At 35.7% G+C, this 16,841-nt stretch overlaps 3 protein-coding genes across 3 annotated transcripts in view; 2 read left to right on the plus strand and 1 right to left on the minus strand.

Moving 5' to 3' along the window:
* The first annotated feature begins 2,896 nt into the window (after positions 1 to 2,896).
* Positions 2,897 to 5,170, plus strand: LOC123665378 (piggyBac transposable element-derived protein 4-like). Its single transcript, XM_045599691.1, has one exon. It carries the CDS (start codon positions 2,897 to 2,899, stop codon positions 5,168 to 5,170), a length of 2,274 nt encoding a protein of 757 aa, XP_045455647.1.
* Positions 5,171 to 8,458: 3,288 nt separating this feature from the next.
* LOC123665408 (26S proteasome regulatory subunit 8) lies at positions 8,459 to 9,837 on the plus strand. The gene has a single exon (XM_045599720.1). It carries the CDS (start codon positions 8,576 to 8,578, stop codon positions 9,782 to 9,784), a length of 1,209 nt encoding a protein of 402 aa, XP_045455676.1. The 5' UTR covers positions 8,459 to 8,575; the 3' UTR covers positions 9,785 to 9,837.
* A 184-nt stretch (positions 9,838 to 10,021) lies between these two features.
* The window catches only part of LOC123665380 (putative vitellogenin receptor), a 55,468-nt gene continuing 48,648 nt past the window's right edge, over positions 10,022 to 16,841 (minus strand). Inside the window, exons 29-36 of the mRNA XM_045599692.1 lie at positions 16,510 to 16,621; positions 15,081 to 15,200; positions 14,104 to 14,321; positions 12,788 to 13,112; positions 12,306 to 12,463; positions 11,776 to 11,851; positions 10,479 to 10,637; positions 10,022 to 10,325 (exon numbers count right to left, since the gene is read on the minus strand). Of these exons, the coding sequence (XP_045455648.1) occupies positions 10,215 to 10,325; positions 10,479 to 10,637; positions 11,776 to 11,851; positions 12,306 to 12,463; positions 12,788 to 13,112; positions 14,104 to 14,321; positions 15,081 to 15,200; positions 16,510 to 16,621 (1,279 nt within the window). The 3' untranslated portion in view covers positions 10,022 to 10,214. The remainder of the gene's footprint in view (positions 10,326 to 10,478; positions 10,638 to 11,775; positions 11,852 to 12,305; positions 12,464 to 12,787; positions 13,113 to 14,103; positions 14,322 to 15,080; positions 15,201 to 16,509; positions 16,622 to 16,841) is intronic.

The following is a 16,841-nucleotide window of genomic DNA, read 5'->3' on the forward strand; positions in this document are numbered from 1 at the left end:
TTTGAAACTTGTCATAAATAATAATTTTCATTCACATCTGTCACGAGAATGTAGTATTTACCTTGACTATTGGTTTTTTTTTAAATTCTATAATAAACTATTAATATAAACAAAAAAATCATTACACAAAAAAGAATTGTTAATTTGTATTATTTTTATAATATAATGACATAAACTATATAAAATATTAAACATTACCTTTCATAAACGCAAAAATAAAATTAGTAAAATGTTTATGTCATCACAAAGGAAAACTTTTAGTTATCTCTTGAGATTTTTTTCATTATCTTAACAATTAATAATATTAAAACATACAATATAATAGGAAACAATTTTTTTTTTACATTATAAAACAAACTTTAAATAAATCAATAACATTTTTGTTAACACAATTTGTCAACTTTGTCAATGAAGTTACCTGTCAATTTTCTTTTATTTACTTTTTCTATTACTGATAACGATACAAATGCCACGGCCGCACTCTCTATGGCACAACATGCGTCACACGTCGCGTAAAAGCAACTGCCGCTTGCCGTTCTTATTCTTATCGCGCTAAAATTTTGGCTGGAAATACACCACCACACAATTTAAATATTTGCACGATATTTAAGTGCTAATAGATTTTTTTATTAATATTTAGAAAACTTAAAATTACGATTTTAAAATATTTTAAGTATTTGTTATGAATGTTTTAATTTAGTACTCATTAATTATTACAATTTTTGTCGTAATCATAGATGAAGTAAAAAAAGGTAGATAATGCGCGGCCTTTGTTGTTAGTGAAGCCACAAAACTCGGCTCCTTCAAGTAAACACACGCGCTCACGCACACATATGCATCAAACTACGCTCATTTTCGTTAGTATCTCACGAGGCCTCGTACAGTAACTTTGCCTATAAAATGCCGTTCTTTTGTAATTAAATGGTGCAAAAACAATACCAAAGTGAACAAAAAGTCTGAAGAAATATCGTTTCACACGTAAATACATACAAAACTTTATATTTTTTGTTATTTCAAAATAATATTGAGGTTATTCGGAACTTATAATTTCTATGCCCCGAAATGACGTACCGAGGGAGTGTTACCAGTAATTTTTATTTCCATTAGCGCAAAATGCGGGTAAGTAAATTGTAGGCAATCATAGAAAAATAATTAAGTAGAAAGTGGACATCATTATTGTGTTTTTTTTATCGTGTGATTTTATGTTTTACCTAAATTGAAGTCAATATGAATTTTTAACTCGTTTTTGTCTGTTTAAATTTGTGAATTAACTACTCATATTTTACTACTAAATATCATGATTTTAGGTTTCCAACGAATATTTTAATAGGAGATAGATAGAATAGGTAGCTGCTGTCCGACTGAGCTGAAATGAACTACAACGACAGTCATCCTCATCTAGTGTGGTTTGTTCAAACCATTTTGATAAAGCTGACATGTACGGTACAAAACGTGGACTTCGCAGAGTACCATCACGTATATACTACTACTTACTACTAGGTATTTTAATGTTGAATTTTTTGTTCTAGGATCTACCGGATGAGTCTTAAATTAGTCGTTAACCAATATTCAATCTTTGATACACCTAGAAAACATAAACTAAGAGAAAAATTAAAAAAGCAGGAACTTTATTTAAAAAAAAATGTAAAAAAATTAAATCATTACAGCAAAGAATTAGACGTCTTTAAAACAGGAACTTGCCCTTTAGAGGAATCATCAATTACTTAAAAACGCAATTTTCATTGACACAGATTTATATAATTCATTAAATAAAACATGGCTGCAATAGATTTATTTAACAATTTGAAGCAAAAAAGGAGTAAATATATTTAAAACTATAAACAGATTTTTATTGTCGCATACCCATTTTACCTATATTAAATTAATTGTGTTTAATCCCATTTAATAAAATTTTCAGGGACTTTTTTTAAAAAGTGTCAACACTTCACTCACTCACACATATTTAAAAAAGTGGCTTCACTTTTTTGTTCTAAGTGCGTTATCTATTCTTTTTACTTGATCTATGGTCGTAATGTAGAATCGTCGTAGTGTTATTTTTTAACTTCGTTCAAAATCGAGTGTTGGAATAATGGTTGTGTAGGTCTTAATTTTTAACCGACTTCCAAAAAAGGAGGAGGTTCTCAATTCGACTGTATTTTTGTATATCATAGAATTAGATATGGTTCAGAATTTTGTATGTTGCTTTTTCACTACTACCTTGCACAAGTGCCTACGATACAGAGGCATCGATCTTATTAAAAATAAAAAATAAAAATAAAAAATAAAAATAAAAATAAAAATGTTTATTACTCAGACAACAAAGGGTCCATAATTGTTAGTAAAAATAAAAGATGAAAGCTTAATAACTAATGTTAGTACTTAATAACTAAAAGTGACATTGTAATGTCACACAGATGCCTGAGTAGTGGACAGTCCCCGCTATCGGCGATGACCCTTAAGACATTGTTGCGGCTGCCGCGCACTCGCCTTAACACGTTCACTGCGTTACCGGACATATGTAGCCGGTAATGAACTTTACCGCGGTGCGAGCGTCAAAAACCAGTTTTTCTCGCTCGTGCGGCTTAATTTTAGGTACGATATTCTCTGAGTTAAAAGAAGACAAATATATATTATTGCTTCTTACTTTACGTCGGTTTTATTACAATAGAAAAAAAAATACATAGCATATTGGCCCTGTACGCACAGAACGAAAAAACTTTGCGTTCAGTGCGTTACCGGACGAATACGACTTGTCTGTGCATGTCCGGTATCGCACTGGTGGCGGGGGCGTATGTGTTAGTGATAATCTGACTTTGATTGCAGTTAGACGTTTGTCGATATTTATTATATTTTCCCGCTCTTTAAATACGTAATAGTTAAAAACTTTAAATTCAAAATGAAGCGCTCCCGAAAAATGCTTGCGAGTGTTTTCGAAGATAAAAAGGAAGATGATAATATAAAATCGGACGGCACAGGCACAAATCAAAAGATTTTACCTCCTGGTAAGAAAATCAAAGTTTTAAATAATATAAAGATTCCATCGCATTCAGTTACAGCTACATCACCTGGGCCACATTTTCAGCAGTCAATTACAAATAAAAATATTAATCAAAAAAATACATATGAAAGTCCCTCGACTAGTAATACATATACAGTATTACACAATGTCTCTTTTTCTGGATGTTCCAGTGAAGCTGGCTCACTTAGTGACTTATCTTATAATAATTTATTAAATGTTGATTGCAAGCTGACACCAGAATCTATAAAAGAATTATTATCTACACCAAAGTCAAATAAACAGAAAAAAATTGATACAGATCATATTCATCATACATATATGAATAGTAATCCTAAACAAAAAACCCTGGAGATTAATAACAATAAGACATGCACAATAACGTCCAAATATTTGATTAAAAAATGTAGCAATGCAGTTAATACCTCGCAAGCAATAGATTTATCATTACCGGATACTAGTTCAAACTATTGCGCGACGGATGCAATAGCTCGTCATCCAGAGACTAATCAGATTGTAAATGAAAACCCACATAATTATAGCGACATAAGTACAGACAGTGACAGAAATTATGAGCCTTCTAGTTCTGAAAGTTCTTCAAGTGATACAGAGACGGTATCTATGATTGGTGATGAAAATACAGTCAGTATTAAGAGTCCGTTGACTACGCCACAAGATAGCGAATGGGTAGATATTACCTCTTCGATGCCAAATATTGGTCATTTTAAAAATGAAACTGTAATAAATATTCCACCCAATGTGACATCACCATTTCAAATCTATAAGCTATTTGTTACTGATGACATTATACATAAAATGGTAGCAGAGACAAATTATTATGCAAATAATGTTTGTAATGATGAAAATGTCAAAAATAAGTCTAGACTGAAAAAGTGGGTAGACACAAGTTTTGAGGAAATGTGCACTTTTATGGGTATCTTAATGACAATGGGAGTGGTGAAACTACCAAGCCTATGTAACTATTGGTCAAAAAAGACATGTTATAAAAATGAATACATTCAATCATTAATGACGCGAGATAGATTTATATTGCTATTGAAATGCTGGCATTTCAGTAATGATGCAATTGATCCAACGGACAAATTATGCAAAGTTCGTGATGTTTTGAATATGATTTTGAGCAAATTTAATGAAGTTTTAACACCCGGCCAGTATTTAGTAATTGACGAATCTATGATTCCGTGGCGTGGACGACTGAAATTCCGACAATATATAAAAAATAAAAGCCATAAATACGGAATAAAATTATATAAATTATGTACACCTGAAGGGTATACATGGTCCATGATTGTTTATACAGGTAAAAATGATAGACCTGGAAACCAGCCACATGGCCATGATATCGTCCTAAGATTAATAAAAGACTTAGGTGGAAGCGGTAGAACTATTATAGCTGATAATTTCTATACCTCATTGGGTTTGGCAGAAGACCTTTTAAAGAAAAAAACAGAACTGTGTGGAACAATCAGAATAAATAGAAGAGGTCTTCCTAAAAATGTTATATCGACTAAACTGAAGAGAGGTCAGTGTATTGGCAAAATGAACAAAAACGGAGTTAAAATAATCAAATGGCATGATAAACGGACTGTTACGATGATAACAACTTGTAAGAATCATGTTGCAGCTGTAAAAGAGATAGGCCAAAAGAAAAGAAATGGTGAGCGAATTTACAAGCCAGAGTGTATATCTTTATATAATTTGCATAAGAAAGGAGTCGATTATAGCGACCAAATGACAGCATATTATTCGTCATTAAGAAGGGGCATCAAATGGTACCGAAAACTTATGATGAGTTTTCTTTTCGGTACGTGTGTTGTTAATGCGTGGATAATTCATAATAATATATCTAAGAAAAAAGAAACATTGATAGATTTTGTTGAATCTATTATACAAAACATCACTGGATGTACATTCCACGACGATATTAAGTCTTCAGAAAAAAAGAAGTACCATAGCTTAGAAAAAATTGCAAAAAGAAAACAATGCACACTTTGCTATCAGGAATTACGTAAAACAATGACTAGCCGGGAAGCTGATAAAAAGGTGCCAAAAGTTAAATTGATGTGTGTTGAGTGTAAGAAAGTTTTTTGTCTTGCCTGTTTTAATAAAGCTCATGAAAATATTGTTAATTAACCCTTAATTAGGCGCATTAAGAAAATCACACAATTAGTCGCATGGGGTCTCGAGTGACCCCAAAAACAAGATTGATAAAGGAGTGTATGAAATAAATAAAACAATGATTGGATTATATAAAATATTAGTGTTCTTTATTATCTTTAACTTTCATAAACACAAATATAGCTCTGACTTAAAATTTAAACAAAAAATGACAAACTTCTAACTACTCCTTAAACTACATAATTTTTGACTTAGCCGATTCGCTTATTTAAAAAAATAATAATAAGTTTCATTAGCCGATTATTTTTATCTGCAATCGACCCAGTATACTTTAGAGTGTTGTTGAGAAACAAATTTACAACACTTATGACATTTGGTTGGCACCTTTTTGTCGTCCTTCCTAGGATACAATGAGCAACGTCCGCGCTTAGATATTGACTGATGCACCGTCTTTTTCATATCATTTGCTTCACGGAGCCATTTTTTTGCTGACGCAGGGACAGAAAGCTGCTAATACGATGCTTTTAGTGACTTTCTATAAGTGCTGCTGCCAATTTAAAAAAAATCTGTCTTGTATGTGCAATATTCTTATTAGCATTCGATCTGAGTATGATAAATGCGTTGATGCCAGATAACTTTAGAAGATGACAAAATATAGCCAGATTTCTACTTCTCTTCCAAAATTATAACCAGTCCAAAGTTGTTCATTGCAATCAACATCACTTTTGCTACCGATGATTCAGATGATATAACTTGACTATCTGCGAACTCTTCAATTTTACTACCAAAATCATATGGGAACTATTCACAGCGTTGCCGTTTACTAATTTGTCTTCCGAAGCAGAACTAGCAACATCTTGCTCATCGTCGGCCACCTCCAGCCATTCCAATAACTGCCTATTATTAGCCAGTTAAAAAATCAATAAACTGAAAATAAAAGAAAAAGTCTTTGCAAATAAACACAAAAATAGGTAAATTAAATAGCTGGTATATAAATACATATATACTAATATAAAAATTATCAATTTACGAATATAAACGAAGTAAAAACATAAAAATAAAAACTTACCTCTGCAAAAAAAAATCACGTAAGTGGTCGCATGGGGTCAGCGCTCTAGAGAAAAGCGACCAGTGCATATGCGTAGATGTTCTGGAAGCGACTGATTTGCGTACCCTGAGGGAAGTTAGGAAGCTAGAATGAGCATGGGCGTGCTCAAATCTCTCAAAGATATATATTTTTCAATTTGAAATGCCCGTGACCCCATGCGCCTAATTAAGGGTTAATTTTCTTTATAAATAAAAATAATATCGATAAATATTTGTTTTCTTATTAACATCACTATCTGTTTATCGACTATTAGAAAATTTCACCACTTTAGGTGCGCTACATGACATTTAAGTCCTGTAAGATGTTTATATCTATAAATGTAAAATTAGTAGTCCAATTCTACAACCAAGAGAAATGAATATAGTTTAAGGTTTTTAGATACCGATAAAAGTCAAAAAGTTGCCATAAAGTAAAAACTTAATGAGAAATAGAAGTTTAAAAAAAAATGGAGTACCGGACACATTAGTCTTGTTTCGCATTAGAAAAAATTATAGTACATAGCAATATCGTCTTGTACCGCACCAGTGGAAATATTGTATTTTTGAGCTACGCAGTGAACGTGTTAAAAGTGAGCTAGCCTTTTTGCGCAGAATGGCCGGGAAACTGTCGACCCCTGCGTGCGCGAACATACTAGAGGCACTGCAGTACCGCGGCAGCCCCAACAATGCCCTAAATTATTATATATATTATTATTATTGTAAATAATATAAATTATTATTATTGTAAATTGTTTTACATTCTTTTTAGCCAACTAGACCAGTGGTTAGTGACCAATTATGCTTAACAACCAAATCATACCGAGACCGGTATCGGTCGATGGTACCCTTCTCGAAGTTGTTCAGGATTATATTTACCTAGGCCATACTATCCAACTAGGCCGCAACAACTTCGGGAAGAAGGCCGACAGGAGGATTCGGTTGGGCTGGGCGGCGTTTGGCAGGCTTCGTCGAGTCTTCACTTCGAAGATTCCGCAATTCTTTAGTGTTTTTGCTTAGTGTTCGAGCAATGCGTCCTGCCTGTGTTAACATACGGAGCCGAGACATGGACACTGACGAAGGGACTGGTCCACAAATTTAAAGTCGCTCAGCGTGCAATGGAACAGGCTATGCTTGGGATTTATCTCAAAGATAGGATTAGAAATTAGACTATCCATAAGAGAACGAAAGTAACCGACATAGTCAACAGAATTAGCGAGTTGAAGTGGCAGTGGGCTTGTCATCTGTGTCGCAGGACCGATGGCCGTTGGAGTAGACGGGTCCTGGGGTGGAGACCGCGTCTTGGCAAACGCAGTGTGGGACATCCTCCGGCCCGCTGGACCAACGATCTACGTAAGATTGCCGGTGTAGGCTGGATGAGGATTGCGGAAAACTGAGATGTCTGGCGCGAACTTGGGGAGGCCTATGTCCAACACTGGACTGCCATAGGCTGAAGTGAGACCAGTGATTCTTAAGCGGTAGTCTGGTAATCAATGAAGGGATTTGTTATAATTATAGTTTCCCTCGTGAGCGTTGTTTTTGTATTTTGACCCAAATCGCAGAAGATAAACTCTAAATAATTAATGACGTAAACAGCTCATTAATGGTTGGTGGCAGTCGACGTCCTGTGTGCAGATGACAACTTAATCTGAAATTGTGATGATTTTGAATGGGAGTTTCAGCTTAAAAGTACAGTAATCAGTAAGTAAATATAGTGCGTCAATATATCCATCCTCATAAACTTTCAATTTATAATACTGAATTAGTAGGGTTGCCGTAACGCTACGAATAAAAGTAGTTACATAATCATATAAATTTACATTTAAATAATTTCGTAAAACGTAATATCTAAGATTTTTCAGTTTTAATCACTGTAGGATAAATGTTTGAGGAATGTTTTGTGAGCAGAAGTAAAAAATAATGCTTGTTCTTTTCATTCCTTGCAAGTGAATTGACTCAACATCGGTTGCCATAATATCATAATGTCTATATTTCTACTCGTTCCAATAATTAGTTATAATTTATTTATATGTTAAAATAAAGTAAAGAAATTATACGAATAATTAGTTGTAAATAAAATATTCAATTGTGATGTATAATAGCCAGATTTTGTTTCTTCTTTTGGAAATAATAACAAGATTTTATTTTGTTAGTGCACTCTTTTTACATACTTTTTTTTAGCGTGCAACATTGTCACAGTGACTTGGATAATAGAGAAGTTGTCATTGTCATCGACATTCATTCGCCGTTGTTAAATTATAATTTCTCGTTTGCCTTGTTTCTTGTTTGGTAACTAAACTCTTCTATTAGACATTAATGTAAGAGAGAACTACCACAATGACGCTTACTAAAATGGAGGTGGACTCTGTGAAGGGTGAAGGCTTTCGGCCCTACTACACAACAAAGATCGAAGAACTTCAATTAATCGTTGCCGAAAAGTCTCAAAACCTTCGTCGTCTCCAAGCCCAACGAAATGAACTCAATGCTAAAGTTCGTATGCTGCGAGAAGAACTCCAACTTCTGCAGGAACAAGGTTCCTACGTCGGGGAGGTCGTTAAACCTATGGACAAAAAGAAGGTACTCGTTAAAGTGCACCCAGAGGGCAAGTTCGTAGTTGATTTAGACAAAAACGTCGATATTAATGATGTTACTGCTAACTGCCGCGTCGCACTTCGCAATGAAAGCTATACTCTTCATAAAATCCTCCCAAACAAAGTCGATCCCCTTGTGTCTCTTATGATGGTTGAAAAAGTGCCAGATTCTACTTATGAGATGGTAGGAGGTTTGGACAAGCAAATTAAGGAGATCAAAGAGGTTATTGAATTACCAGTTAAACATCCTGAGTTGTTTGATGCTTTGGGTATCGCTCAACCTAAAGGAGTGTTACTATATGGTCCACCGGGTACAGGTAAGACTTTACTAGCGCGTGCTGTCGCCCACCACACTGAATGCACCTTCATCCGAGTCTCTGGTTCCGAGTTGGTGCAGAAATTTATTGGTGAAGGAAGTCGTATGGTAAGAGAGCTCTTTGTGATGGCTAGAGAGCATGCTCCCTCTATTATTTTCATGGATGAAATCGATTCTATAGGATCATCCCGTATTGAATCTGGTAGCGGAGGTGATTCTGAAGTACAAAGAACTATGTTAGAGCTGCTTAACCAACTGGATGGATTTGAGGCCACAAAGAACATTAAAGTCATCATGGCTACTAACCGAATTGACATTCTCGATCCTGCTCTTTTAAGACCTGGTCGTATTGACAGGAAGATTGAGTTTCCCCCACCAAATGAGGAGGCTCGTTTAGATATTCTGAAAATTCATTCTCGTAAAATGAATCTTACAAGAGGTATCAATCTAAGAAAAATAGCAGAACTGATGCCAGGTGCATCTGGAGCTGAGGTCAAGGGTGTCTGTACTGAAGCTGGTATGTATGCTCTCAGAGAGCGTAGAGTCCACGTTACACAGGAAGATTTTGAAATGGCTGTTGCCAAGGTTATGCAAAAGGACTCTGAGAAGAATATGTCTATCAAGAAACTGTGGAAGTAATTTTGCTTTTATTTGTAACTTCTATGTATTAGATTAATAAATGATTTCTTATATTTACTATAGTTTTATTTTAAACAAATTTCTCATTTAAAATTAAATAAAAAAAAGAATTTCCTTGAATGAGAATATTGTAATGTCTACAAATTATAGAAAAAGACATTGTTTTATTAATGATCTTTATTTTAATAATTTATGTATCATTTCAGGTAAAATACAATAAACAAATGATAATAATTTTAAAACCAACATGCTATTTATTACTTATATATAAAAAATTAGATAAATTATTATTAGAGTTAAAATTATGCATATTCATAATGAACTCATTAGAAACATTCGACAACTATTCAAAATTAACAATAATTTGAAACTAACTAAAAAAAAATTCAATAAATAAAATAGAATAATCACAAAGAATAACAATCAATAATTAGCTTTGTTCACTTCTTTGAGGTGTATGGGCTGATATTTCCTCCAAATCAGACGAGGTCTCCGTGGGAACTTCCGAGGGCGAGGGGATATTCGGTGAGCTGCCTGTGGCCTATAATGAAAAAAAATATATACATAACTATATATAAAATCACATAAAAAAAATCAACAATGGCACTGGATTATAGTCTAACGATAAGCAGCGATCGTCATAAATATACGAAATTCGCCGAGTCAGCGAGTAATATAATTATATTGAACTTACAGAGGGCTTACGTTTCTTGCGGAAGGACTGCTGCCAGAAGTTTGAAAGAAATGGATTGTTGAACTGGACTCCCAAGCCACTGAAAATTAAATCACAAAAGCTGTGAAATAAATACACAACTTTAACCGCAAATAAAAATTCTGAATCCATATTCATATTCTATTTATCTCCAAAATGTAACTTAAGTTTAATATAGGTTTAGATCTTGCAAACTACGAGAACGCGGCGCCCGTTGGTGGCGTTGTTGAGTGACCAATCTGTATACGCGTCAATGTAGGCGTGAGAGTAACCGTGCGTACGGTTAGCAAACAAAAATTCATTAATTCAAGTTATGGATTTCACCTATTTTTATATATATATTTTTTTAATTTACTTATTAGGAGTGGTCAAAATATAAAATAAACAACAATATAGCCACCCCCTCTCTTCCCGTGGGTGTCGTAAGAGGCGACAAAAGGATAACACAGTTCCACTACCACCTTGGAACTTACAAAGCCGACTGATGGCGGGATAACCATCCAACTGCTGGCTTTGAAATACACACGGGAAGAGAGGGGGAACCTATATTCTTTACTGGTGATATTTAGGTATCATATTAGTTTTTATTCTGTGGTATTGTGTATTATGCTGTGTGGTTATGGCATCAAATAATATAGCCACCCCCTCTCTTCCCGTGGGTATCGTAAGAGGCGACTAAGCGATAACACAGTTTCACTATTACGTTGGGACTTAAAAAGCCGACCGATAGCGGGATAACCATCCAATTGCTGGCTTTGAAATACACAGGCCGAAGACGGGCAGCAGCGTCTTCGGTGCGACAAAGCCAGTACTGCGGTCACCAACTCGCCTGCCCAGCGTGGTGACTATGGGCAAAACACATGAGTTCACGCCATTTTCGGCGTGATCTTGTGGAGGCCTATATCCAGCAGTGGGATATTACATGCTGAATCGTAAGAAAAAAAAACTAAGAATTTGCATATCATAAAGCATTAGAATAATAAACACCTTTTATTTTTATTAGTTATACCCATTCGAATTCAATATTCATAGTTAAGACAGGTGGCGAATGCTAGCGCGACCCCATCTCGCCCCACCCAGATGGACGACTGCTCACACGTGGTGGTTTTTTAGTCAGTAGGAATCTGACATAACCCTGGCGCCCCCGCGCTGGAAGAGGCTGGAGGATCCATGATGGATTTTCCCCACGTAAAAAAAACACAACGTCTGTCGGGTCAGCTAATAAGTAATAAAAATATCAGCATCCATCTACAGATTAGTAGTCTTACCTGGCAATGACTTCAGCTTCAGATATTTCTACAGCTGGAGTTGTTGGGGCAGCCACAGACGACCCAGGGTTGTTGTGGAACATTACTCTGCAAAAGAATAGAAACATTTACAAAAAACAAATCTTAGTACAGTAGTTACAGTGATCTCACTAAATGACTTGCGCGAGAACAAACCCAGTATTCTTGACGGTAATTAAAGTTACTTATATTTGATAATCGCTAGACCACTTCTTGAAATCAATTTTTAACAACTACGACGGCAAACAAACGTACAGTTGACATGATTAGCGATTACCGTAGCTTATAGACGACACGTTGGCGCAACGGTCACAGTACTGGTTTGTGGCTGTTGCGCTGGCGGTTGCGGGTTCGATCCCCGCACATGATAAACATTATTAAGTAATTTAGTTACTCCTCCGTAGGGCTGCTCCAGATTTTAAGTGGGATATTTCCTGCTGAGCCATACCTCAGTCAAACCTCTGCTTAAAATCAAACATCTCCACAAATCTCCTCAATTCCATACAGCAGAAGACCAACTCACTGCAAGTATTCAGTTGGCTCTCTCCTCGTGGCTCGTTTCATCAACCAATACAAGTAGACCCCCATCACCACCAGTGAGGCCACCAACAACACCACCAACACCACCGTCAGTACATTGCTGCCCGATTCTGAGTCTGACGGCCCTGAGAACTTTGGTATCTGGGAACAGACGAAGTTCAGATTCAAATTCACTTTATTGTTGATACGGTGCACAAAGATCTCCGGTATAATCAATGCCTGAGCATTTTTCACACATGTAGGCTTTTTATACATAGGCACTACTTGGACATAACCAGACACAATGTGGTTTTCATAAATAAAAAAGTATGACTTTTCTTCAGCAAAAACCAAAATCATGTAATAAAAAACATAAGGTACGTTTATTTACCAATATTAAGAGTAATAATAATTTAATTAATAATTGACTAATTATTAAAGATAACTTCATTCATACTTACAATATATTTCTCATTGTCAACTTACGTCACTTGTGGGAATGGGCGAACAAGTTCCGCCAGTAGGCGGTCCTCCGTCATGACAAACACACCGTGGCCCATATTTTGAAAACACACAAATATGGGAACAATTTAACCTGTCACAGTGATTGCGTGTGTCGTTCCTTTGGGCGCTCGCATGATTAATGACAAACCCTGTAGCGTTGGGTAGGTGGGTGTAGGAGGAACAAGTCTTCGGACCGAAGATTAAGCAGCGGGTGAGGTTGGTGCCGCTCAAGAGGTAGAGGTAGTCTTCAAATAAGGCGAGGTGATGAGGAGAGCGGACTATGGGGTTGCCGCCAATTATTGTTTGCCTAAAAGAAATGTATTTTTTTTTCGGAAACGTTTTCAGTTATTAGTACTTTCTAAGATATTTAAATATTCCCTTAAAAGAGCAGATGCTTTGATAATGGAAAAGGACTCTATTACCAGATTATTTTCATTAAAACTTTTGTCCTAGCTTTTATCTATTTGATACTCATAAAAAGTTACAAGCAAATAACAAGCAATATACAATCAAAATAATGACAGTGCTGTAATTCGACAGAAAACAGCACTACTAGTATGAAAATCTATTATTTCTTATTATATCTTTTTCATTAAAGACTGCCTTAATATTTGTATTTGCCACACATCATACATACATAAATGGTTGCCGTGGTCCGAATGTTTGTGCAGTCCTTGTGGATCACCCACCGTGCCTCGGAGAGCACGTTACGTTAAACCACCGGTCCCAATTATTATCATGTACACCTGATAGCGATCGTTACTCATAGTAAAGAATATATCCTCCAAACCCGCATTGGAGCAGCGTGGTGGATTAAGCTCTGATCCTTCTCCTACATGGGGAAAGAGGCCTATGCCCAGGAGTGGGATATTACAGGTCGAAGCTTAGCGTAGCGTATTAGCTTCCTCCTACAGCACACCCTACACGATAGTGTTCCTAACATATTATTTTTTTATGTCACTAGGTCGGCAAACAAGCGCACGGCTCACCTGATGGTAAGCGATTATCGTAGCTTATAGACGCCTGCAACACCAGAAGCATCGCAAGCGCGTTGCCGACCCAATCCCCAATCCCCCAGGAGCTCTGGTCACCTTACTCACCAGCAGGACCACAATACTGCTTGAAAACAGTATTATTTAGCTGTTATCTTCTGTAAGGTCGAGGTACTACCCCAGTCGGGCTGCTCCATATTTTGAGCAGGAAATTCCTGCTGTGCCCTACCTCAGTTGAGTGTATACTTTAACACTTCACCCTTTAGAATTTAGATTCTCAATGAAATCATTATAATCGGTACTCACATCATCGTCCCATCATAGTTCATTTTCACGATGTTTTCTTCACTCGCAACGTACAGAACATGTGAGAAGGAGTCAGCTGCTAATCCAGAACAAGTGATAGACGCAAGGTCTCTTACATCCGAACCAGAGAGGGTCGCAGATCTGACTACAGCCTCTGACTGCTCACTAACGCAGTAGAATAGTTTGTAGTTCGTCAGGTCTACCACCAACGCGGTTACCTGTTTGTTATCATTTAGTTTTAGACATATAATTAAGTTTTATTACCTTTTTACGTAGAAGATACGAAAGTATTATATTACATCGTTTTAAAACCGCAAATAAAATTATATTAAAAATTTAGATTGCTACAGTTCCTTTTAGTTGAAACGAATTACTTAGTTACTGTAGGAATTACTTAGTTACTGAGTGCCTAGTGCGAGTTGTTTTCACAGAAACATGAGAGAAACGCTTTTATACGTGAAGATTATTTTGCATGGGAATTTAAACAGTGCAGCCTAGACGATAAAGAATAGTATACGATACAATCGATACAGAGTCATCTAGCGGCAAACGCGAGAACTAGGTCGAAATGCCGAATTTCTCATACAAAATGAAGTTAAAATTTACGCCCGTTATAGCGAGACGGATTAAACAAAACTCGCACTAGGCACTCTGTAGTGTATTAACTATTATATGTCAAATAATAGAGAATGCTAAATAACAGGGAATACTAGATAAAAGGGTGAACAAAATTATATCCCAGTAAGTAAAGATGACAACGATTATTACTCAGAGCCTGAAACTTTTAAATATTCTTAATTTCCATGGTTGGCACAGGATTGCGGCTGTTGCGCTGGCGGCTGCGAGTTCGATCCTCGCACATGGCATACATTTGTATTGGCCATACAGATGGTTACCGTGGTCTGGGCATTTGTGCTTGTGTTTTGTGTGTTTCTGGACCTCCGACACATAAATAAATCCTAGTGGAGTTTAATTACCTGTGCTGCAGCCGGGACGTTTATTATTTTTGCACATCGTCGACTATCGAAGTTACATAAGCGCATGTGACCCCGACCGTCGTTGAAGTAAACGTTGCCTGTTATCCAATCTACAGATACCTGGACACAAAATAACACTTGATACTTTTATATATGACTAGGTTAGCAACCAAGCGTACAGTCAACCTGATGGTAATCGATTATCGTAGCCTATAAACGCCTGCAACATTAGAAGTATCGCAAGCGTGTCGCCGACCCTACCGTCGACCCTCCTCAGGAACTCTAGCTACCTTACTCACCACTGATACACTACTACTTAAAACTAAAAATACTTAAATTAACTAACAAACTTAAATTTCATGAAAAGCAGAGTTAATTAGCTGTGATCTTCTAAGAGAGAATTTTGATATTTTATTTTATTAATTACATTTTTATCAAGTATTTAATTGGATTTTAATTTTATTAATTAGGTTTTAAATTTATTTATTGGTTTTCATTTAATTTATTTTATTTTTTAATTAAAATTATTGAAGTGATGAAATCATTATAGTTTTCATTAATATAGATTATGTAATTTGACTTTAGTAATAATTTTGTTTTGTTCTGTTAAATGAAATTATGGAATTGAATGTGATGCCAATTTTTTTTTTATCTGTTTATGACATGTATTTAATACGACAACGACACTAACGCATTAGGTTAATATCCTGTAATGTTAGATGTAAGATGATGGAATAAATAAATAAATTAAAAAATAAAAATTAAATTAAATTAAAGAGTATATGGTTGAGGTACTTTCGTAGTCTGGCTGCTCCAGATTTTGAAAAGGATATTAGTACTTGAGTAATAGTTCATACTAATATTTGAGAAAAAATAATTTATGTAAGGTCTTCATAGGGCCAATATAAAGCAGGAATCTCATTTTTAGAAGAGAATAAAATTAGATGCAGGGATATTACAATATTCCATGCGAACGAAGTCGCGAGCATAGCTAGTAGTAATATGTGTTTATATATTCTAATAATGTTTATGTGTAAGTTATCTTTAGTTGAATACGAAGAAGATGTCCTATTTACAAGAAGAAGGATAAAGGTTGGATTCAACCCTTTTAAAACACTGCACACGAGCTAACACGCTATACAAGTGAAGTACGGCAGAAAACAAAGACAAAAACATAGTTCCAATAGTTTTCAAAAAAGTAATTTTCATACTGCACAAGCAGTATTGTTCCTGTTGGTGAGTAAGGTGACCAGAGCTCCTGGGGGATTGGGGATTGGGTCGGCAACGCGCTTGCGATGCTTCTGGTGTTGCAGGCGTCTATAAGCTACGGTAATCGCTTACCATCAGGTGAGCTGTACGCTTGTTTGCCGACCTAGTGATATAAAAAAAAAACTTTAGATCAGTACGTCACTGCTTCAATCACGCTCACCTTGCTAGGTCTCCCGATGTCTGTTAACCGAACAGTCGGTGCTTTCTTATCAAAAAGGTTCACCTGGATCAGCTGTCCGGTCTGGTTTGAGGCTACATACATTTTCCCTCTCCTGAAATTTTGATTAAAAAATGTTAAGTAGAAATAATTACTCTTAGCGTCTATTTTTTAAAGTCTTAAAAGTGATAGTTTTATCATGATTTTTTTGATACATCCTAAATGTGACTGTCCACAGCTATTTATTACTTATAAGATTAGTATGTTTTACTCAACATACTGTTCGACGGCTAGGCTTTAGATTAAGAACCTTCATTTTGAAATTAGATAGGTTA

The sequence above is a fragment of the Melitaea cinxia genome, chromosome 24 (assembly GCF_905220565.1).
Source record: "Melitaea cinxia chromosome 24, ilMelCinx1.1, whole genome shotgun sequence".
NCBI classification, from domain to species: domain Eukaryota; kingdom Metazoa; phylum Arthropoda; class Insecta; order Lepidoptera; family Nymphalidae; genus Melitaea; species Melitaea cinxia.